The 24,568-nt window shown below is 33.4% G+C and overlaps 1 protein-coding gene across 1 annotated transcript in view; it reads left to right on the forward strand.

Moving 5' to 3' along the window:
* LOC114336651 (mitochondrial enolase superfamily member 1-like) overlaps nucleotides 1-24,568 on the forward strand; it is a 64,677-nt gene that overhangs the window by 4,629 nt on the left and 35,480 nt on the right. Inside the window, exons 2-3 of the mRNA XM_050650530.1 lie at nucleotides 10,547-10,765; nucleotides 23,890-24,163. Of these exons, the coding sequence (XP_050506487.1) occupies nucleotides 10,547-10,765; nucleotides 23,890-24,163 (493 nt within the window). The remainder of the gene's footprint in view (nucleotides 1-10,546; nucleotides 10,766-23,889; nucleotides 24,164-24,568) is intronic.

Raw genomic sequence — 24,568 nt, forward strand, 5'->3', positions numbered from 1 at the left:
ATGCACATAATAAGCCACGTATATACATATGTGGCCCTTAAGACAAGTATAAATGCCTATTTGTGTCTCTTTTATATAGTATATTATACTATTCTGAAAATATTTCTTCAATAGGTAATCAGTCCCAAACTTAATTTCCTCTATCCACGTGGCCTTGAAAAACATTTGGCTATACCATTGTTTAAAAAAGAACAGATTGTCTATTATAGGCAATGGCTACAGTATTGTCCGTAGGTCTGGTTCATAATATTATCTGTTTCTTTTAGTGCTAAAGGTTCAGTTCAAGTGAATATAAGTACTTATTACAAGCGTCTACCATTTAGTACCGTTACCGTTATTTGTACAATTTTATAGTTTTAAAAATGTCTCAGTAGCACCGTGAAAGTTCACGAAGAAGAAGTAGCTATAGATCCTGTATTATTATTTCAACGCATGAGTATCACTGAAACTTTTGAGGATGAGATTGAAATTTTTTTTGAGTATGAATTAGCTCCTTACCCCTTATCACTTTTCGATGCAGCTGGAATGCGTAAAACAACAAAGTCAGCAATTTATGATTGCTTTGAATCAGTCAATACTGAGGTTGATCGTAGAAACGCTACTTACATTATTGATGGAAGGTACCTACTACATCACGTTGTGTGGGATCGAGAAGAAACCTTTAGCGTTATTTTTGATAAATATGTTCAGTATCTACGCAGACATTACGGGCTTACAGTGACAGTGGTATTTGACGGCTGCAATGACTCGACAAAAAATATTAAAGCTGCAGAACAACGTCGTCAAACTACAAAAACATCATCGGGTTCCGAGATTATCTTTGATGAAATATAACAGTTCCAGCGAATCAACAACAATTTTTCGCCAACATTAATAATAAATCTCGTTTCATTTCCATGTTAACTGACAAATTAACAGCTGCGAATATTGAAGTGAAACAAGCTAAAAATGACGCAGATGTCCTTATAATTGAGACAGCAATTGAAAAATTTAAGGCAACAAACACAACAATTGTAGTTGGTGAAGATGTTGATTTGTTGGTAGTTGGTACTGATTACTGCAAGGACTCCAGTGGATAAAGTTATTTATTTTCTGAAACCTGGAAGGGCTCAACAGCGAACAGAGATATATTCTTCGAATAGTTTATCGGCTTATCCCAAATGTCAAAAGTACATTTTATTTTTACATGCGATAACCGGCTGCGACACTACGTCCGCAATGTACAGAAGGGACAAAACGTCAGTACTTAAATTATTCGAAAAAAAAGATTTGACTGACTGCTGTAAAGTTTTTACAGAACTTGATTCTACACCGCAAACAATAATTACGGAAGGAATTCGCTCTCTTCTTGCGGTTTATGGAGCTCCAAAAAAAATTATTTGTCTTGATAAATACCGATACTTAAGTTTTGTAAAAAATACGCGAAACAAGAAACAATTACAACTATCATGTCTTCCTCCAACATCAGCATCTGCTTTTCAACATTTGTATCGAGTATATTATCAAGTTCAAACATGGCTAGGCAATGAACTGAATCCAGAAGACTGGGGTTGGAAATTAATAGATAATACTCTGGAACCGATTAAAACCTTACTCCCACCTGCTCCAGAAAAACTCCTTAACACTATTTTTTGCAATTGCAAAAAAGGTTGTAGTGCCAAATGTGGATGTAAAAAAGTCGGGTTGCTGTGTTCTCTAGTGTGTACCAACTGCCAAGGTCAGTCTTGCTCAAATGTCCAGTTTATTTAGTACAACAGAGGAAGCCTCCTGTGATTTTAATGAAGAGACCAATGACTCAGTCACATTTGAACAATTTTTGAACATCCAGCAAAAGGAAGAGGAAGAAGATGAAATCGAAGAAGACTTGACTGTTGAAGTAGACTGTCAAGAATATGAATCAGGGCCCGGATTACGTACACTCGATACACATCGTATCCGCCATGTTTTACTGTAGCGCCTTATGGGAAAACATGGCGGATACGATGCGTATCGAGTGTACGTAATCCGGGCCCTGATTAAAATATCTAAAGAAATCAAAACAATAGTTAACCTAATAATCAATAGCAATATCAATAATCAATATCAATAATAAGGTAATATCTAGAACTTGACCGGTATTGTTTCCTTAAATTATCCTAAAATTGTCAAAACAGTTAGTGGAGTAGGCCTACAGGGGAAACCACGGTACAAAAACGCGCCGAGTACACTACCTCACAGGTGGTGTGGAAACGTGTGCATATCATGTATAATGTGACTCTTTGAATCGCGATATCTCAGGAATGGCAACTCTTAGAAAAAAAATAGTAAGGACTATTTTTGTAGAGAATTTTAAGATCTACAACTTTGGTTTAAGGTGGTTTTTTTTTGAGAAAACTTACCGTTTTCGAAAAAAATCCAAAAAATCTCAAATTTTGACCTTTGACCCCGAATAACTTTTGACGCACACATGGGATCGATGGGGACTTTTTAAACTTTATTTGTTATGGTATACCCTAGCTCTCCACCAAAATTTGGCTCTCCGGCAATTTTTGTTATTTGAAATGTCTATATAGACCGGGTTATAACAAATGTTTCTAGATATTTGTTTTTGTCTACCCTTTCTATCTGGATATTATTAATATTAATATGGAGTGTTTTGTTGTCTTTTGAATGTTTTGGAATGACCATTTCATGGTTCATCAGGCTTCTATATTCTCCTTGTTCTCTCTTTATTGGGCCGGGTAGGTATTCTTCTCATAACTTTCCTTTCAATTATTCTCAGTTTTCTTCATCTTTTTTCGTAAGATACATTACTTCCGCTTCATATACAGCGTGTCTCAAAAGTAGCGGAACTGTCGAATATTTCGCGAACTAAACATCGGAGCGAAAAACTGAAAAACAAGTTTTCAATAATTTTTAAAATTCTATTCAATGACATCAAACGCAATCCCCCACTCCATCCCCTGAAGGTGTGGTGGGAGGTAACTTTAAAATCATAAATAGAAACCGTGAGTTTTTATTGCAGATTTTGATTCCTTATGTAAAAGTAAACAACTTTTATTTGAGACATTTTTTCGAATTGTGGATAGATGGCGCTATAATCGGAAAAGACAATTTATTGTAATACCAATTCTAAAAATTGTTTCCAACAAATGTTGCTTAATTTTTCATGACGAACCTAAATTTGCAATAAAAAATGGGGGTTGCTATTTAAGATTTTAGAGTTACCAACCCCACCCCACCTCCAGGTTGTGGAGTGGGGTGGAGTGGGGGGTCGTGTTTAGTGCCATTCGATAAATTTTTGAAAAATATTAAATATATTTTTTTTTGTTTTTTCTTTGGAAGTGTATTTCTCGAGATATTAGACCGTTTCTATTATTTACCTATGACATCAGGATAAATGATTTTTTTCGATTATCCATCTTTCTATAGATCAAAAAAATGTTTCGAAAAAAAGTTACTTACTTGTACGTAAGGAATCGAAATCTGAAATAAAAACTTGGGGTCTCCATTTAAGATTTCAAAGTTACCCCCCGCCCCACCTCTAGGGGGTGGTGGGTGGTCGTGTTTTTGTCATTCGATAGATTTTTGAAAATTATTGAACACGTATTTTTCAGTTTTTCGATACCATGTTTATTTCGACCGTTCCGCTACTTTTGGGACACCCTATATGTATTATCACGGATCTGATTGCTACTTTATAATATCTGATCTGATACTGCGTTTCTGTTTTTTGATCTTTGAGTAGTCGGTGTTAATTCCAATATACCCCTTCCGCGCTTTCATTCTTATTTCTGCACTCTTTCCATTTATGCAGTGGACTGACACTCCCAAATAATTTAAAGTAATCAAACCTCTAGAATTTATTCGTTTACTTCGTCTCTTATACTTATTTAAGTATTTTGTTTTATTCTGATTGTTTGGTAGTTCCCTGTTGTTTGCTTCTTTAATCAATGTTAGAAGTGTTTCTTCTAGCTTTTGTCACGCACTACCAATGCTAGATCGTCCTAGTATTCTATGATTTGTGTTAAACTTTGAATGATTGACTTTTCAGCTCTGTGTCTCTGATTAGCGAGGTTGACAGCATATCTCCTTGTCTTACGCCACGTTCTATATTGATGTCGTTTGTATCTCCTTCTTAACACTTGCTGATAAGTAGATAGAATCACTCTCACTCTCTGAAGTTTGCTGTAATTATTTATTAACACTCTATTATACACATATGTATTATTCAAATTGACTAAAAACCGACAACTTGAACCCCTGTCCTGTAACTCAGAAACAATTGATTTCTGAGTCTTGGGACACTGAGATCTTTTTTGCTTTGAAGCTTTGTCATTTTTGCTGTTTTTAATGTCATTTTAATTTCCTCTTTTAATATCTGTAAATCCACGCCATCTTCCATCTACTTCCGACTTCCATACTTCTACTTCCGACTTCCATACTTCTACTTCCGACTGTTCTGTTCTATTGCATTTGAACAACTCATTGATGTATTCTGTTCATCTCTTTATTCCTCATATTCAACACTAGTTTCCCATTTGTTTGTATCTTTCATTATTCCCGGTTTTCTTGTTCTATGGTTGTAAGGTATTTCTTAAATTTACTTGTGTGTTAAAACTATCATGTCATTTCTATTACCCCTTTCGTTTCCGTTTCCCGGACCATATCCTCCTATACCCACATTCTTCTACTTTTTCTTCCACAACCTATGCGTTAAAATCCCCCATTATAATTATTGTAACATCTTGCCTTTTAATGGATTGTAAAATATTGTCTATGTCAGGGGCGTAACAAAGGCCCCCGCAGCATGAAGCTTGCGGGGGGCCCCAATATGTCAGGGGCCCCATCTTGTCGTCTAATATAATGTAAAAATGTGTTATTGTTATCAAAAATGAATCCGGGACTGCACGCTGGGGTTTGTTTTGGTTGGATCAGGGAGAGCAGCATATGTGCCTCCTGATGAGAGACTAATAAGTTTCGAAACCGGTAGAGGTGCTTGCTGCACTCTCTGATTGGACTAAAATATGGTTCGGCTGTATTTTCGTTTTGCAACGAAATTGAAAATGGTTATTAATTTTTGATTTACATTTACTCTGATTGGAGTACGAAGGGAACCATTCTCGTTGGAACTTTACCGCGCTGAGCAGATGGAACGTGAATTGTAAATTGTAGAATTCCCTCATCTTCCTTAGTCTCAGCGTCCGTATGGCTTGCATATTGTGGAAGCCTCGGAGGTGTAACCAGAGAAAGTTCCCATTGTTTTCATTCTGGTGGGGTGTAGAATAGCATTATGTTGTTTTATATGCCATTAGAGTGAAAACTTAGTCTTATTATTGTTATATTATTGTGCGCATACATAGGCGACGTTTTTTAAGCAATGCTGTATTGAAAATAAAGGTGTTCAACTCATAGAATAATACTAATACTATGAATAATATACGAAGAAAGTTGTTCATCTCATAGAATAATACTATGTAATAATATAGTGGCTTATTAATTTTCTTTCTATTTTATTCTATACCAATAAAGATGAAAAATGTAAGTTGCCATAAACAGTGCACGAATACACTAATAGCCCAGTAAATGACCGTTTTGGGGTGTCATCAGCGTCACGACGTATTTGCTTGGCAATTTGGATTTAGATTCTACCTATTCTCCACTTCAAATCTGGAGTTGTGCCGTCGGTTGCTTTTTTTTGGGAGGTGAAAGTCACCCCTTCTCGGGGGTGAAAAATATACGTTTCAAATAAGTCCGGAAATGGATACATTAACTAATTATAAGCAACTTTTGTTCTATAGAGCTTCTTTATCTAAGTCAATACTTTTCAATTGACCTGCGAGTGAAAATGTTTATTTTTCAACAAAAAAACCACGTATTCAGGCGGTTTTTCAGACTCGTTGCAACCCTTTCAAATAAGACCCATTCAAAAATACGCACTTTGAACCCGTGAAACTAACAGGTCATAGAAAAAAGTTAAGTAATTTGTAAAGCGGTAATGATTAGTTTAATTTGGGGTGCTAAATAGGGGGAGATTTTCACAATGTTTTTTACCAAAAAAGTCTTTAACTGTATTTTGAGCGTAACTCGCTTAGTTTTGATGATATAAATTTTTATAAAAAGTAAAAATGCCTAAAACTTTTTTAAAACACTTTAAAAATTTTATTGATTTTTCCCGAAAAAGGCTTAATTTTTTGGTTATTTCACGTTAAAATATTCGATTTGAAATTTGACGAAAAATAACAATTTTTCATGAGCTACAAATTTGCATTTACCTAGTCGATAGACTTCATTTTTGTATGAGCTACATTTTTGGTACTTACTCATACTTACTTTTGAGCTATTTTCGTAAAACCGCCTGAAAACGTGGTTTTTCTCGTAAATAACTCTAAAAGTATTGACTGACATTTATAAGTTTTTGTTACACATGTCGCATTTAGTAATTTTTTAAAAAGAGCCCCATTTACAATTCGAGGCGGGGGGGCGACGGATTTTGTTACATCACTGGTCTACGTCTTCGTAGAAACTTTCAATATCACTCTCTAGTTTGTCCACAGTTGTAGCATAAACTTGAATATTTTTTTTAATTTCTTGCTATTTGAATGAAAGTGTACAAATAACTGTAGAGTCTGACAAGTATCTTAACAGGTCCTCAAAATATTGCAACTTATATCAGTATTTACATAATACTTTACTTCTCTTATCGTATTGAATTGAAAACAGGAAAAAAATCTTTAAGTTTAATCTCAGTGGTGTTTAATTACTTTTAATTTCTTGAGTGTTTTAATAGTTCAAGCACATGCCACACACTTTAACATATATTTTAACCCTGTATTCAAATAAAATTTAACTGATATGAAGCGATCGTTTATTTACATTTTGCAGTACATATCTAATCTCAGCAAGTGTTATATTAAACAGTTAAAGTAGCGTCGAGTAGGATTGTTTAACGCAAATTTTACTATTTTGTGTCATATTTATGTAATATTTTGTGATAAGAAATATTTTAAGATATAATAGTTTTTATATTGGTAAGACAGAGCCAAAGGTTATTCTTAGACATGTCTTGCATTGATTTATTGAAAATATTTTAAATTAAATAATTTTTTTATTCTTCTTCTTCACGTGCCATATCAGAATTATCCGACGTTGGCGATCACCATTGCAAAGGCTTCTCGATCTTCTGCAATATGGAATAATTGTCCTGCATTTGAAATCTGAGTTCATTCACGAATGTTTTTTAACGAATGTTTTAAATTCAGTTTTCATAAAAGTAGTTTTAGTCATTGCTATTCTACGTTTTATTTCTATGTCTGGATCTAGTTGGTCCGTTATCACAGTTCCCAAATATGTCATTTTGTGAACTTTCTCAACTTGGACTCCGTTTAATTGAAGCTTTACATCGGGATGTGAGTCACGAGACTAAACACTAAAAAGTTTGTTTTGTCTCTCTCTCTCTCTCTCTCTCTCTCTCTCTCTCTCTCTCTCTCTCTCCTCTCTCTCTCTCTCTCTCTCTCTCTCTCTCTCTCTCTCTCTCTCTCTCTCTCTCTCTCTCTCTCTCTCTCTCTCTCTCTCTCTCTCTCTCTCTCTCTCTCTCTATCTCTATCTCTCTCTGAGGCACCACATCATGCGCAGGAGAGAGAGAAGGATAAAGGAGAGAGGAAAGATATTTATTTACTTGTATAGGGGAGTGCAATTAGAACGAAAACATGCATTGTTTCAGAAAAATTCAAACAAGCTTATATTTTTCTAAAACTTTTTTTGTTAGTTTATATACTTGTTAAAGTAAAAAGTTCTGCTCGCAGACTTGGCCGCTAATTGTTTATTAATTGTTTAAACAATAACAATTGTTTTGTATAAATAATTTTAAAAATATCGTTAAATTCATTATTTTACTTTGATCAAATATGTTTCTATTTTGTTTTTCATTATGCTGAATCCGCATATGGCATTGTAATTTGAAAGTTCTTATACAGAAGCTCTTATAGCTAGGAACCACATGGAAAACTTTTTTATTATCAATTTTACGAAAAAAAGTTATTGTTCATAAAATGCTCTGGATAGTCAAAAATCTAAAACTTAACCATCAGATATCAAATTTTATCAATTTTATACGAGTTATGTCAAAAATATGAATTAAGTTAAAGAGTAAAGTACCTTTATATTCCAAAATATCAAAAAGTGATATTATGAAAAGTTGTTTGAAATTAAAAACTATGTTTAAATATACAATTACATCACTCTAATTGAAAAAAAATTCAATTTTTTCTCAAATTACGGATACTCATAATCATTTTATTACAATTATGATAACTATTTTAATCACTTTTACGAAAAAAAGTTATTCTTCATAAAATGTTCTCCCTGGTCTAAAATCTAAGATATAACCATCAGATATCAAACTTTTTTAATTTTATACGAGGTATGTAAAAAATATGAATTTTTCTTAAGAGGTAAGTGCCTTTATTATTCACAATATTTTAATTAGAAGGATGCAACTGAACACTAAAACAAATTTTTTAATTCCAAACAACTTTTCTTAATAACATTTTTCGATATTGTGAAATGTAAAGGTACTTTACTCTTGAGTGAAATTCATATTTTTTGACATACCTCGTATAAAATTAATTAAATTTGATATTTGATGATTGCGTCTTAGATTATATACGATGCAGAATATTTTATAAAGAATAATTGATTTGAACTTTTTTTCGTAAAACTGATAATAAAAAAGTTATCAATAGGTTCCAAGTTACGCAGACATAAGTTGTTCTGAAGCTATTTCCTTGTGGCATTTTTATGATTAACTATTTAGTGGGAAATAAGCCACAATTAAATTGAAAAAATAATTTTATTAACGTTTCGAAGCCCAAATCGGGTTTCGTTGTCAAAATACAAAATACTATTAAAATAAACAAAAATGTTGTTGCTAAGTAAAAAAATTCTTCTAATAATTTATTTAATTTGACTCATTTATATTGGCAATTCAGACGTATATTATACATTTTAAAGTAGAAGACTTTAAAATGATATCGCCAATATTTATGAGTTGCGTTCCTGGGACGACTTTACTAAAAGATAGTTCATTCGATTACATGAAATCAATCCCAACTCAAGAATATCCGTCACAAAAAAAATCATAATTAATAAAATTATTTTTTCGATTTAATTGTGGCTTATTTCCCACTAAATAGTTAATCATACTGTATAAGAGCTAAAAAAAAATTTTTTACTGAATATTTATTATTGTTGAAGCTTATTATTAAATGTATTTTAGGTAAGTTTTACAGAAAAAAATTTTGATCACTTTGTATAAACATTTTTTTAGCTGGTAATTTTCGGTTTTTGTATTACATTTTTGTTATCTTTCTTAATTTTCTCAAAAATAAATAGTCTATTTCATTTCTAAAGTCAAATAATTTAGTGCATTTTAAAGATTACATCCTAAGTTTTAAAAAAGTAGTTATAAAACTGTAATAGATCTGTTAAAACTTGAGTAATACCGTCTTAAAGTGGTGGTAATTCTATAAAACTACGAAGATTTCAAAAATTACATTTTTTGAGACGTCATATCATTTGAATTAAATTTTGGAGATTTTTTTTTAATGAAACATCATTTAGTAAAATGTTTGAAAGGTAAGTTGTGCAAAATTGAGAGTTTTATAAGAAAAATTGTATTAGTTACACATTTTTAAATCATTTTTAAACAAAATTCATGTAAGGCTCACTTTCCGCCCACACCGTACCTACTTATGACCATACATTTTATTTCTTTCTATTATAACCATAAGATAGCTTAATTATTCTTCTTTCATGTTCAATTTTGTAAAATTTCATTTGATCCATTAGTTAAGGAATTACATTAAAATAACTCAACCATGCACTTCGCCGTACGCTAGTTTACAGTGCGCCAATGTTTGTGAGAAGGGTGACTTTAGCGTTATAAATAAAAAATTATAGAAGATACAGATTTAATTTTAGAAAATTCTTTATAAAAGTTTTTTTTTGTAAAATTTTCTGAATTTTTAAATGGTCAAGTTAGTTTTTTTCTAAAATTTATATCTTCGGAGTTATTTAAAAAAACATATAAATTCTTAGTTCATTTGTTTAATAAAAAATGAAGCACCCACTTCTCGAGTATGGGTCATTCCACGAACATACGCCTGTTTTGGATTACTTCGACAACGAATATTTTACTGTGTAACATAAGAAGTACGAAAGTAAATAGCGCTAATAATTATTCCAATAAACAACAATGTAATTTGTAATTTACTTTCGTTTTTCTTATTTTGCACAGTCAAATATTCGTTGTCGAAGTAATCCAAAACAGGCGTATGTTCGTGGAATAGGGTATAGAACTTTTTGATATGTTGTTTATTAAACATTTCTTAATGAAATTACAAAAAGTTCTATCTTGTTTGATTTTTTCCGAAGTGAAAATCTATATGCACTCCCCTAGTAATTATAGATGATTATTAGATTTGATTTGATTAGATTTAAATCGTTTAGAAAAATGATTCACCTACTTTCATCTATATTTTCAATATATATTTTTACTTTTTTTCAGCACACCGATCCTGACTACTCTTGCGCCTACGTCACCATAAAACTCCAATCGGGATTAGAAGGATACGGACTAACTTTCACTTGTGGTAGAGGCACAGAAGTTATCGTAGCAGCCGTTGAATCTCTAAAGTCATTGGTCGTCGGCCAAGTTGTAACGGACATCTACAAAGAATTCGGTGTGTTCTGGAGATCTTTAACCAGCGAAAGTCAAATAAGATGGGTAAGTAGAAATTTAGGTTTAGGGTATGTGCATAGGTTTTAAGAGATGCAAACTAAGTTTTGCACAAAAAAAAAAGTTTTGCACAGATAATAGAAGGAAAACATTTTGGTACTAGGTATCACATTCAAAAATATTTATGTGCATAGGTTTTAAGAGATGCAAACTAATAGGTCTGGATCCCGCGTATGAAAAAAAAGGTAATTAATAGCAAGCTGAAAATTTGTTAATAGAATAATAAAATTTTGAATTTCTGAATTTTTGTTAATGTAATAAAACAGGGGAAGTTTTAATTGTGGAACAGGTTAAAAATTTGGAAGGGTCAGACCACGAAAACGACACATGTATTTTTCCGACAGAACAGACTTAAACTCTTCGAACAGAGATTAAACCCTCATGCAAAAATCAGACTACTATTTATCACCAAATTGGCGTTTTAATGTGTCAAATGACAGGAATTATGACAGGTGATAAATAGCAGTCTGATTTTTGCATGAGAGTTTAATCTCTGTTCGGAAAGTTTAAGTCTGTTCTGTCGGACAAATATGCCGTTTTCGTGGTGTGACGGTTCCAAATTTTTAACCTGTTCCACAATTAAAACTGCCTCTGTTCCAGTGTTTATCCGACTAGACACCCTTAAGCTATTAACAAATTTTCAGCTTGCTATTAATCAACTTTTTTTTCATACGCGGGATCCAGACCTATAAGTTTTGCACCAAAAAAAAGTTTTGCACAGATAATAGAAGGAAAACATTTTGGTACTAGGTATCACATTGAAAAATATTTATCGCGTAGTTTGTTTTTTATTCTCAGATGCGCAAAGAAATCACACGGAGCCAAGTCAGGACTGTATCCAGGATGGCTCACCAAATCAAAGTTTTTTCTCGCAAACAAATAAATATAGGTAAACAATTTAGTATTGACGGTTGGACCATTCTCTAATAAAATCGTAACAAATGTTCCTTTTTTCCAAAAAAAATGGCGACCTTTTACCAACGATGCGAACCCGGGCTAGTTTTATTGGCTTTGGCTTGTCTTGAAACACTCATACCACTGATTGGTTTTAGTTTCGGGCTCATAGCAATATATCCATGTTTTATCACCCGCCACAATGTTTGTGAATTTTATCATATTTGAAGTGCCTCCGTTGAAGCATGTGAGTATGGCGCGGCACCAATCAACATTTGTCTTCTTATTGGCAGCAGATAAGTTATGAGGAATCTAATGCAATGACTGCACACCTTTCTTACTGCCAAATGCCCATGCATAATAACCAGTGAATCAGTGAACGAATCTCATTACATGGCTAACATGTCGACCTGCTGTAATCATGTCGCGCACAGTATCAATGTTTTTCGGTATGACAGTTATGGCCAGGTGGTCTTCACGAAATTCGTCACTGAGGCTAGCGCGTCCATATTTGAGTTCTTTAAACCATCTGTGAACAGTTTTTGGGCCTTGTGCTTTATAGCGAAAACCAAGAAAGTCAATCGGCGCATGGTTATTTAGTTAGGCCAGCTTTAAAAACGTTGAACGAAAATTTTCACGAGTTTTCTATTCTATTTTTTCTCGAAAGGACACCGCACCCATCTTATGGAAAATATAATGTCACTAAAATTTAATAAAATTTCATGACTAGATTCGTCTTGTTTTATATAATTGCGCCAACTCTGTATTTTGCTTAATTAGGGCGTTAATTGTAATTAAAGGTTAGCGAAATCACATTTTGAGTTTTTAAAAAAAATTGTAAAACAGTTTTTGCTTAGAATTAAGTTCTCTAGCCACTGCCGTGGTTATTTTGACCCAGAAATGTTCCACCTCCTAGAAGAGGTGGGAACCACCCCCAAGATAAAAAGCGTCATATGATATAGGGTAGACTTTGTTTCTTGAGCTATTCCCTACTTACAGTGAAAATATCAAGTAAATTGATGCAGTAGGATGGAATTCGGAGCCAAATACCCTTACTGACTGCACTATTGCTATTAATCAACTTTTTTTGATACGCGGGATCCAGGCCTAAAACATCACATGGGGTACCGCGTACTTAAACGGTCCATTTAGTAATGAAATACCACCGCCGGCGCCGATACTCGTGCGTCGTCGGCCCCCTTGATGAAACCCTCGTGTCGGGGCACTGAACGAGTCAACCAGGAGTTCTTCTTCCTGGACCTCGCTTTTCAAATATTTTTTGGATTCATTTCTCATAATGTGTCAGAAGTACCTATTGTAACTTTTAAGATTTGATGGTGGACAGTCCTTCTCTATTCTTCTTAATTTTTCTGAGGAGCTCCTCTTTTGTGACTCAGGTCAGTCCACGGGATCTTAAGTATTATCCGATATAGCCACATCTCAAATGCTTCCAATATTCTGCGCATATCTTCGTTCAAGATCCACGATTCAACACCATAAAAAAGGACATAGAAGACGTAGCATTACAGTTGGTATTCTTATTTTTATACCAAGACAGAGGTTGTGGCTCTTGAAGAAGGCTTCCATCCAGTTGAAGGTGCATCCAACTTTGCCGATGCACGCTCTTATCTCTTGGTTGTTTGTCCATTCTTCATTTATTATGTTGCCGGTGCCGACGTAGTTGTACTGTGGCACTCTTTCTGTTGGTATTTGGTTGACATATCGATTATGGTAAGTGATAATATTCACCAAAAAGACTTTATCAGTTAAGTTATATAGGTACAGGGTGAATCATGAGCCCTATGGGCAATGTCAAATGACTATTAAAAAGCACCTTCTCCCATAGTTTATTAATATACAAGGTGAGTTTATGAATTTTGACTGATAATTTTTTTGGTAATAACTTTTGAACAGTAATTTCGAGTTGTCGTGTACCTACTTTAACGAAACGTTTCACCATATCATCATGAATATTTTGATGGTGCTCAATTTCTTTACACAATTCCCGTAGCCGTATCTATTTGCCTCTGTTATCTTTTTGAGAATTAAATGATGATTTCTTATGTATTCTTCATGATTGTTGCTCTTGAGATTTCGTCTTTTCTGCTTTAGATTTAATATGTCTTGTGTCATCCATTCTTTCCTTGGTTTTGCTTCTTTGGATTTCTTCATTTCTTTTATTCTTCATTGAGGCTTTGAAGTCACGCCAGTTTTCTTCGATGCTTTTGTTTTCAAGGGATGGTGGCATAATTGTATGTTTATTACTGTTTTAATATTAATGTTAATAAAATTATTTTTTTCAATTTAATTGTGGCTTATTTCCCATCTAAAGAGTTAATTATAAAAATGCCACAAGGAAATAGCTTCGGTTGTTTGTTCTTAAGTTTTGCGTTTAGTGCTGAGCAGAGCAAATTATTATCAGAATGCAGATCTGCCCTAGGATAGTTTTTTTTGTAAAGTTGGAGATCTATAAAGAACCATCAATTAAAAAGAATGAAAGTGAAAGGGAATTAGATGAGATAACTTAGGATACAGGGGCCGTAAGTTTGTAGAACAATTGAATTATTTTCAATATTTTGTGTTTATAATATCTTTCATTATAATATCTTTCAAAATGTGTTCTTAAAATAACTCATATATTAACACAGTGGTAGAGTGAACTTGTTTGACTTCTAGATTGTTTCACACAATCTATTTGTTTTTTATCGTGTTAAAATGTTTGTTTACGTTAATAATAAAAAATGTATTTTTAACTTATTTTAAACACATTCCGTCAAAATAACTGTCAAAGTCGTGTTCGTTTTTTGGAGTTCGTCCCAAAGAATTATTAATTTTGGCAGTTTTTTGGTACATTCCGGCCTTGTTTCCACGTGCAGAGTTTTATCAATAGTTTCTGTTTTGTGGTACTTTGCGGAAAACTAGAGTTTTGAAGACAGATTTGCTGTACAGAAAATGTCAGGTAACGGGGGCGGTCCTGGTCCGCCCTCGGTTAATTTAAATAATAATATTCAAATAATTAATAATGATAATCAAATTAATGTTTCTTCAATGGATACAGTATCCTCAGGTTTCGAAAAATATGACTTTGATAATAAATATCAACCAACGGATGCAGGTCCGTATCAGGTATTTTTGGAACATACCGATAAGAATCTTGGTCGTCTTTTTCCTATCAGAATTGGCTTTTATTTACAACAAGTAATTGAATTTAGAAATGATGTTATTGATATTCATTCTGTAGGTTTAAAACGTGTTAAGGTAATTTTTAGAACATACAAAATCGCTAATTTATTAATTAATCACGAAATACTAACAAAAAATAAGTTGATTGCTTATATTCCAAAATTTTTCACGCATAAACGAGGCATAATACGTGGCGTTGATACCTTTTTTACTGAAGAATACTTGAAAAAAGCAATTAATTCTATAGTTCCAGTGGCGGAAGTGCGAAGAATGAAACGAAAAATTATAAACCCTGAAACCAAACAAGAAGAATTTGTCAATAGACAATTGGTAGTAATAAATTTTAAAGGTAATAAAATTCCGTCCTTTATTAATATAAATATGGTTAATTTCCCTGTAGAACCATACATCCATCCAGTTGTCCAATGTGGAAAATGTTTACGTTACGGACACAATATCGTTCAATGTAAAGGCAAATCTCGTTGTTCTCGATGTGCAAATGAGCATTCTTCCGCTGAATGTAATTCCGAGTTGCAAATGTGCGTTCACTGTAAATCTTCTGATCATCCTTCAATTTCAAGAGATTGCCCAATGTACAAAAAACAACACGACATAAAAAAAGTAATGGCTTTCGAAAATAAAAGTTTTAAGGATGCCGAATTATCGATTAACAATCCAGCTTATGCCAAAATGAATACCAACAATAGGTTTGATATATTAAATAATCTTGAAAATTTTCCCGATTTAGCACCAGCAAACAAAACAATTTATTATGCTCCTTTAAATAAACCAAAATCAAATTCAACCGCATTAGAATCAAAAACAATTAAAAGGCGAAGAACTGACACTTCTTCTCAGATTCCAAGCACTAGTAATTCAGATTTAGAAAATTCCCATCAAAAAAGACAAATTTCTCTTCCTCCATATACACCCGCTCCACAACAGAATAATTTCATGTTTTGTCGAGATAAACTTATCTCACAGATATATTCATTAATTACAAATATAATTAATAATCAAGGAAAATTTGAATTAAATAAAATCAGGGACAATATCATTACAATATTCGATAATAATGAAGATAATTTAGAATCCATTCTCACAGATAGTGAAAATGGCTACTAAAAATATTACAGAAAAACTAACTATATTACAATGGAATTGTAGATCCATTTATAGTAACAAAGGCAGTCTTATGCATCATATTAACAACTACCATACAGATATAATAGTTCTATCAGAAATATGGCTCACATCCGGTCATCATTTTAGACTTAACGGATATAACTTTATCAATAAATGTCGTGAAGATGGTTACGGTGGGGTAGGTATTTTCATCAGACAGGGAATAGATTACCAAGAATCCGAAATTAATAATAATTTCGATGACAGTATAGAAGCATGCGCAGTTTTTTTGAACAAAATTAATCTCTCATTAGTATCAATCTATAGATCATCAGATGTTAGAATAGAAATAAATGACTGGATCAACCTATTCCTTCAGTTTAATATTGCAAAAACTATTTTTCTGGGAGATTTTAATGCTCACCACGGTATGTGGGGGCCAATTGCAGACGACAGAAATGGTAGAATATTAGTGGAGGCCATGGATTATTGTGAAATAATTACATTAAATGACGGAACACCAACAAGAATATCCCCAACTAGTAATCATTCAGCCGTTGACTTAACTCTAACATCTCCCCTTTTAGCCGACCGTATAGCTTGGTCAGTAGATTCAGATTCATTAGGTTCAGATCACTACCCAATCAATATAGAAATTCAAATCAATCCCTCCTCCTTTGTCATCAACCCATCAACAAAATGGAATGACTCTCGTGCTGACTGGTCTGTTTTTGGAAATATTTTTGAATTAGAAATTAGTAAGCTCAATAATTTAGATAGGAATTCAACTTCGGTAGACAAAATCGAATTTTTCCTCAATGCAATCACGGTCGCAGCATCGAAATCTATGCCTATTAAGAAATCTTTCACACCTTCTGTACCAAGACCTTATTGGTGGGATGAGGAATGTTCTGCGATTGTTAAAAAACGAAAAGAAGCTCTCAGCGAGTTTAAAAAACAAGGTAATTTTATCAATTATCTACAATATCAAGACATTTCTGCTAATGTCAAACGTACGTTCAAGCTTAAACAAAAAAACAGTTGGAAAATGTTTTTGAATAAATTAAATAAAAACACTCCTCTGACTGAGATATGGAACACTGTAAGATCTATTTGCAATAAACACCATCAAAAAAGAAAACCACAATTAGACGAAAGCCTTATTCAAAAAGTTCTTGATACATTGGCTCCTTCATCTGCTGCAGGTCCAATTTTTAACGACAACATTAATCAATTTCACTTCCATCAAGACTCAGACACCTTCTCAAAAAATTTTAGCTTTTCGGAATTAGAATTAGCCTTAAAAAAATCAAAAAATACTGCACCTGGACTTGACGGGTTTACTTATACGATAATAAATAAATTGCCTGAAAGTGGTAAACTTCTTCTCTTAGAAATTTTTAATGATTGGTGGTTGAAACAAAAGTATTCAGATAGTCTTAAAAATATAATTGTGTGTCTTCTAGCGAAACCTAAGAAACCACCTGACTTACCTTCGTCGTACCGACCTATTTCATTGTTATCGTGTATTACAAAAACTTTCGAAAGGCTTATAAAATTTAGACTCGAACATTTTGTCGAAAACAGATCAATTTTACCAAAAAATCAGTATGGATTTCGTAGAGGTATAGGCACAATTGATGCAATCTCCCATTTAGTTACAGATGCTCAATTGTGTCTATCAAAAAATAATTACATGTTGTGTCTTTTTGTGGACCTTAAAGGGGCTTATGATGTGGTAGATTTGGAAATATTATATTCAAAAATGGTAACGTTTGGCATCAATAAAAGAGTCTCTATAAATATTTTAAATTTGTTTGCTAATAGAAAAGTATTTTTGCGAGATAGTCATAACGTTTTACATGGTCCAAGAGTACTTTACAACGGGCTTCCGCAAGGCTCTATTTTAAGTCCCCTTTTGTTTAACTTATACACTGCAGACTTGCATGATTTGATGAGCGATGGCATACAAATTATTCAATACGCGGACGATTTATGCATTTATGTCACCCATAATACCTACGATCGCTGCATGATAGACTTAAGACGTACTTTTGACAGGTTACAAAACTGGTTCGACGATATGGGTTTTAGTGTTTCACCAGAAAAGACAGCTGTGATGTGTTTCACAAGGCACAGATATCAGTTAGTCGATAATTTCTCTATAGGTAATTACACTGTTCCTATCGTAAAAGAATATAAATATTTAGGTATAATTATAGATAGTAAACTTCTATGGACCAGTCACATTAAGTATGTCAAACAAAGATGTGAAAAGGGAATTAATCTTCTGCGCTTCCTCTCCAAACAGAGCTGGGGCGCGGATCAACAAATTTCCTTAATGTTCTACAAGTCTTATATTCGCTCGATTTTGGATTATGGGTGTACTCTCTATGGTTCTACCTCCAATACGAACCAACTTACCCTTGATCGAATACAATATAGAGCTCTGAAAATATGTTTGGGAGCAATGGCATCTTCACCAAATCATGCCATTCTGGCAGAGTCTCAAGAACTTCCTCTTAGTTTTCGAAGACAGTTTTTAGCAAATAAAAGTCTATTAAAATATAGATGTTACAACAGTGATTTGATCGCAAAAATTAACTTTCTTGTAATTGAGAATTTGACAAATCATTATTGGAAAAAGAAAAACTCTCCTCCTTTGGCAGATGCATTTATTGATACAAACTTATTTCAAAGTGATATTGTTAAATTTAATAAAATACCACTGTATGCACACAGTTTCGATTCTATAATTGACAAACCTATCACCATATTCCCTCGGTATTCAGATTGTAATATCTTAAACCAAGCCATGATAAAATCCATTGTAAATGGTCTCGGGTCGAACTTAACTAAAATATATACAGATGGGTCAAAAACGGAGCTAAACACAGGTTCGGCATTTTTTGTTTCAAACATAAATCATATTGAAAAGTACAGAATCTCAAATTATTGTTCCATTTTTACCGCCGAGTCCTTTGCTATTGAAAAGGCACTAAAATGGTGTGCAACTCAAACATGCACGAATGTGGCAATAATTTCAGACTCAAAATCAGCATTACAAGCTATTAGCGGTCACCCAATAAACCAATTCCGAAATGCCTTAATTTTGAACATTAAAAAATTAATTATGGATCTTAAACAAAATAATGTAACTGTTTCGTTTATTTGGACGAAAGGACATTGCGGAGTCGAAGGTAATGAAATTGCGGATATAGCCGCAAAAAGTAGTCACAGTTGCCACCATATGGACAAAGTATTTAATTTAAAAGATTTGAATAATGCTCTCCAACCTAATATCAGAAGGAAATGGGAAACTGATTACAAAAGAATTGCAAATAAATCTACAAACCCTTATTTCAGAATTCACCCTACACTTCCAAAAGACATTCCTCATTTCACCTTTAATTATAATAGAGCACAAATGTCAGTATTGACTCGTTTAAAATTGAATCATGCTCGCTTTCCATCTCACTTATATAAAATTGGAATACTTAACTCTCCTGTCTGTAGTTGTGACAATGTATCCATTGGTGATCTAAATCATATATTTCTAGAATGTTCTCTGAACTCTCAATCTTCTTCAATTCTGTATCAAGAACTAATTCATCACGAGTGTCCATTGCCACTAAATATTACAGCTCTCCTTTCTTCCCCAGATAAAGCGGTACTAGATTCCATCATTAATTTTATCAGAAATTCAAAAATAGCGGTATAGTTTAGAAATAGACAATATGAAATCATTTAATGTAATTAAGAATTTACATGTTTTGTGGCAAATAGATTTTGTCTGATGCCAGGATCTCTCTCACACACACACACAACTTATTTTAAAACTGATATCATATCACGTTCGTTAATGATTTATGCACTTATGTAAATATGGTAATAAGTCTAACAAATATTCCACGGAGCGATATAAGCCTTATCACGTGATTAAGCAATATACTGAATATCTCGATTTTAAATCCAAATAGACCACAAAGGATATTTTCTAAAATTTTGTTTTCTTCTGTACATTTGTTACAGATTCATTCCAACAATCAAGGTAGGAGATGTCGACAATTATAAAAATGTATCATGCTAAAAGAAATTGTATCTTACCAATATACCTACTTTATTCTAAATTTTTAAAGATTGTGTTACTGTACATTTTCAGTTAGTGTTAACTAAAAAAACCCAGCACTTTTCTTGCTGATCAAAAGTTATCAGTGTCCCAACACTCAGAAATCAATTGTTCTTAGCTATTTTTCTTCTTGCGGTACCGTCTCCTATCGGGGGTTGGCTACCATCACAGCAATCTTAACTTTGTTGGCTGCAGCTCTGTACCACTTCAATACAATTGTATTGAACTGCACCCGTACCACTGCCTTAAATTTCGCAACCAGGAAATCCTCCTAGTCCCACATTTCTTTTACCCGAGATTTTTCCTTGGATTATTAATCTTAGCAGGAAGTACTTTTACCCTCTCATTATGTGGCCTAGATATTCCAGTTTTCTCGTTTGTATGGTTTTTATGACTTCGCATTCCTTCCCCATCTTCAGCAAAACATCTTGATTTGTTACTCTCTCTGTCCATGGTATTTTCCACATTCTCCTGTAGCACCACATCTCGATTGCCTCAATGTTTTTGATGTTTATCTTTTTCAGTGTCCAAACTTCCATGCCGTACAACAGAACGGAGAAAACATAGCACCTTAACATTCTCGTTCTTAATTTCAGATTTATGTCCCGGTAGCATAGGAAATCTTTCATTTTGATAAATGATTGTCTCGCTATTTCTATTCGCCTCTTAATTTCTCTTTTCTGGTCATTAGTATCAGTGAACCAAACGCCTAAATATTTGTAGGACGTAACTCTTTCAACTTGCTTATTATTTATGGTTAAATTCACATTGGTGTATAGCTTCTTTGTTAGAATCATAATTTATTCTTTTTGATGTTCAGTTTCAGACCATACTTGTTGGTATGAGTGTTTATGTTTTCCAGCAAATACTGTAAATTTGCTAGGTTATCTCTTACTATTAGCGTATCATCAGCGTATTGTATATTGTTAATTAACTCTCCGTTAATGTTCATACCAATGTTTTGCTCTAGAAGCGCTTCCTGACATTGTTTCGCTATATATTAAATAGTAGTGGAGAAAGCACACAACCCTGACGCACACCTCGTCGAATCTCAATTTTTTCGGTTAACTCATTATCAACCTTGATTTTTGCTGTTTGTCCCCAGTACAACCTGGATATGATGTTAATGTCTAGACTATCGATGTTTTTGCTTCTTACGATTTGATACAGTTTTTTGTGTCTGACTTTATCGAAGGCCTTCTCAAAATATATGAAACCTACATAGAGGTCTCGGTTTACATCCAAACATCTCTGCATTAACACATTCAGACCAAACAAAGCTTCCCTTGTTCCCAGTCAGCCCAGTCCACTTCTGAATCCAAACTGTGTGGCACTTATGTCCTCTTCTAATTTATTAAATATTCTTTTGTGAATTATTTTTAAAAATACTTTCAATGTGTGGCTCATCAATGCTATAGTCCTGTGGTCTGAACACTCACTGGCGTTTTCGTCTTCGGGATTGTGACAGAAGTAGAGGAGAGCCATTTCTTTACCATTATTACCATTATACCGTTCACCATTATTTCAAGTGTGTCGTCGTCTATAAGTTTCAACAATTCTACAGGAATTTCATCTGGTCCTGCAGCTCTACCATCTTTAGTTATAGACCTTCAAAGAGCGGTTTGTAGTCCATTTTTCAAAATCATGAATTTGGAAACGTAACATTCTACACATTCAATATGCGGCATCTGAATTACAATATTCTGAGAAAATTTTAACAAAATGAGAAGAGCATTCTGTACAAGAAATTTGCAGTTAGAGCTAATAGTTAGGTTGGCCAGGTACTACGTTTTCTCGACTTTGTTTTATGAAATGGATGCTTGGATCTTGATTGCGGAATCAATGAAAAAACTGGAATCATTCGAGTTGTGAGTAGGTATAAAGAAGAATTCTGAAAATATCGTGGACATAACACATCACAAACAAAGAGGTTCTGAGAAAGATGAATAAAGAAATGGAAGTCTTAAATACAATCAAAACCAGAAAATTGGGATATCTCGGACATATTACACGTGGAGAAGATACAACTTGCTCCAATTCATAATGCAGGGAAAGATCCAAGGAAAAAGAAGCAGGGATACGTAAAATATCATGATTGCGCACCCTGAGAGAATGGTACGGATATACATCAAATGAAGTTTTCAGAGCAGCCGTCTCTAAAGTCCGAATAGCTATGAATGCCGACCTCCGTCACGGAGATGCCACTTGAAGAAGAATCACAATAAACACGAATATGGGATCTGATTTTTTTGATAGGGAAACATTAAAAAATGTTATTCCGATGCTATTGTGTCCAGTCTAGTATCTGCTTTTATAATTGATCTCCCATTTTCTGAATGTAACCGTATAACTTCAGTTGTTTATATTTTATGTGCCTTTGTTTATAACTTTTATGATTAAATCCTTCTGTGCAGGCACAGTTCGATTGCCGCTCTTCTAGTATAACTGAACATATTTAACTGAAACCCTCAAGGTCACTTGCACCGCATCAACAAATGTCTGTCGTGTCTTCTCTTCCAGTGGCGACGAGTGACTTTTTCTAAAGTGTTACCAAAACCAGATGCAAAAAATCTTATTAAAAAAAAAATGAAAATGTATATATAGCTTCAATAATATCATTTTGTATATCACTTGAAACTGTCGAAAAAACAGTTGATGTTTCTAGATGTTGGCAAAATTTTTGATCTTTTTTGGCAATTAATGTTAACAATTCCCTGTAATTGCCTCGATTGTCAGAGTCGTCGCCCTCAAAATGACCAAGAAACGCTAATTCTTGTTTGGCCAAAAAACATACGGTATCTATTACAAGTATGCTAAGGATATACTTATCTATTTTTTTAACAAACTCATTATGTTTAGCAATATTTGCTTTAAAAGCTTGGTTAAGAGAACTTTCGATTCTTGTTTTGCCAAACTGAATCAAATTGGGTATACATCTTACATGTAGGTAACGGAGAAATTTCATGTCTCCTTTTTAAAACTCTAAAACTATTTAAATCGTGAACCTGGTCCACCCATTTTTCTGTAGAAACCAGAAGACATGGCCAACAATACAATCTATTTTTCTTGCAACCACATAACCAAGGATTTTCACTGTACCAACTAAATTTAAAATATCGAACTATGTACTTTTTTGATTCCTTTTTTAAATTGTTTAAAACAGGTCTTTCATTTTCAATAATCTCATTTTTTTCTTCAAAATTATACAAGGAGAATTACTTTTCAAGTAGTTGATCGATTACGCAGCCACACTCATCCATGGTTAACTGCACGCACACTTTTTATAGACACTGTAACCAAATTTAAATCTGGTAACAGGGCTACTGATATACACAGCGCGCTTACGCCGTCGCTCCTTCAAAATTTTCAGACACAAGCCGGTCCCGAGCGACAGCGAGGATGTAACCATTGTAACCACAAATGAAACTGGTAACAAAGTATAATAAATTGCAACTGAGTCACATAAACTCGCCAATATTTTCGTGTGTCTACGAGTAGTTGGCTATTTACTGAATTAGGTACTATTAACACATAATATAATAATATATTTCTATTGGTAAAAATATTGGTAAATGAAATTATTCATCGTCATAAAATATTTATTTGCAAGATTTTTAACTGTTACCAATGGTAACAATGGTTACATGGACGCTTCGTCAGTGTTCTCTTCGCAGTTGCAGATAAATAGGTTTTACTGTAGTATTTTACTGATTTTGGTTCTTCTATGAAGCTCAATGAATTTTCATTAACATGTCTTCTACCATGTCTTGTATTCTTGTAGATTGGTCCAGAGAAAGGAGTAACCCATTTAGCCACCGCAGCCATAATCAACGCCTTATGGGATCTCTGGGGTAAACTTGTAAAGAAACCAGTGTGGCAACTCTTGGCAGATATGGAACCAGAACAACTAGTATCCTGTATCGATTTCAGATATCTCACAAACGTCGTGACCAAAGAAGAAGCCATTGAAATGCTCAGAAAGGGTAGAGAGGGTAGAGAAGAGAGAATAAATAAGTTGCTCGAAAAAGGTTATCCTTGTTACACAACTCAAGCAGGTACGTGTTTTGTCTAATAAACAAATATTTTGGTGAAATAAATGTTGATTTCTTCAATTTCTTCAGTTTAACTTATTTTCTTAAGAACCGAAATAAAATAATCATACCTAATAATCATGTAAAATAAAAACAATGACATCTATAAAAATTTCGTTTCCAAAGATGATTTGGAATATTAATGATTAATATTAACCGTTGATACTGTATAAATTCGAATGTAGACAACAATAAAAGATTAGAAAGACTTTCGTATAAACAAGATAGAATTTCATATATTTGAAATATGACGAGAATGAGAATCGGTATCACTCTTAATTATTGTTATGTCTTGTCACCTCCCTTTGTCATCATTGACCACAGAAAAAAATTTCCGCATAATCTCAACATAAAAAATTACAACTCTTA

This window comes from Diabrotica virgifera, chromosome 5, assembly GCF_917563875.1.
Source record: "Diabrotica virgifera virgifera chromosome 5, PGI_DIABVI_V3a".
Taxonomy (NCBI): Eukaryota; Metazoa; Arthropoda; class Insecta; order Coleoptera; family Chrysomelidae; genus Diabrotica; species Diabrotica virgifera.